Genomic DNA, 406 nt, shown 5'->3' with positions numbered 1-406 from the left:
GGTCCCCGGGCCATGCGGGCACGCCGGGCCCCTGCCCCGGGCCAGGCGGCGGCGGAGCTCAGTCGCTTTGGAGCGCCCTGGGGCGTCACTCCAAGTACCCGTCAAACACATCCAGCTCGCTGTCCGTCTCGTAGAGCACGGAGCCAGGGTCGGAAAGCATCCCCAGATCCACCAGAGCCTGGTCCATATCCTCGGGCAGGAAAACGATGCCCACATTGAGGACGATGTACTCCATCAGGAAGGCATAGTACAGGATCAGCACATTGACAAAGAACAAGCCCACGTAAAACATATAGGGCAGCACCAGCAGCGCATGGAAGGCCCAGGACTCCACCGAATCCAGACGTGCGGAGACCGCGGCGGTCATGCAGCCGTGGGGGCTGCGGGGGCAGCGGGCACCGACCCG

The 406-nt window shown here is 64.5% G+C and overlaps 1 protein-coding gene across 1 annotated transcript; it reads right to left on the bottom strand.

Annotated features, from left to right (window-relative positions):
• On the bottom strand, positions 1 to 400 carry DEXI (Dexi homolog). Its single transcript, XM_005420431.2, has one exon. The coding sequence runs from the start codon at positions 365 to 367 to the stop codon at positions 86 to 88; it is 282 nt and encodes a 93-aa protein (XP_005420488.1). The 5' UTR covers positions 368 to 400; the 3' UTR covers positions 1 to 85.
• Positions 401 to 406: the final 6 nt, after the last annotated feature.

This window comes from Geospiza fortis, unplaced genomic scaffold (genome assembly GCF_000277835.1).
Source record: "Geospiza fortis unplaced genomic scaffold, GeoFor_1.0 scaffold237, whole genome shotgun sequence".
NCBI lineage: Eukaryota > Metazoa > Chordata > Aves > Passeriformes > Thraupidae > Geospiza > Geospiza fortis.
The sequence above is the reverse complement of the archived record's forward strand: the minus strand, read 5'-3'. Positions and strand labels throughout refer to the sequence as shown.

Excerpts from the sequence above, each read along its gene's own strand:
- DEXI (XM_005420431.2), bottom strand. The coding sequence starts at position 367 with ATGACCGCCGCGGTCTCCGCACGTCTGGATTCGGTGGAGTCCTGGGCC.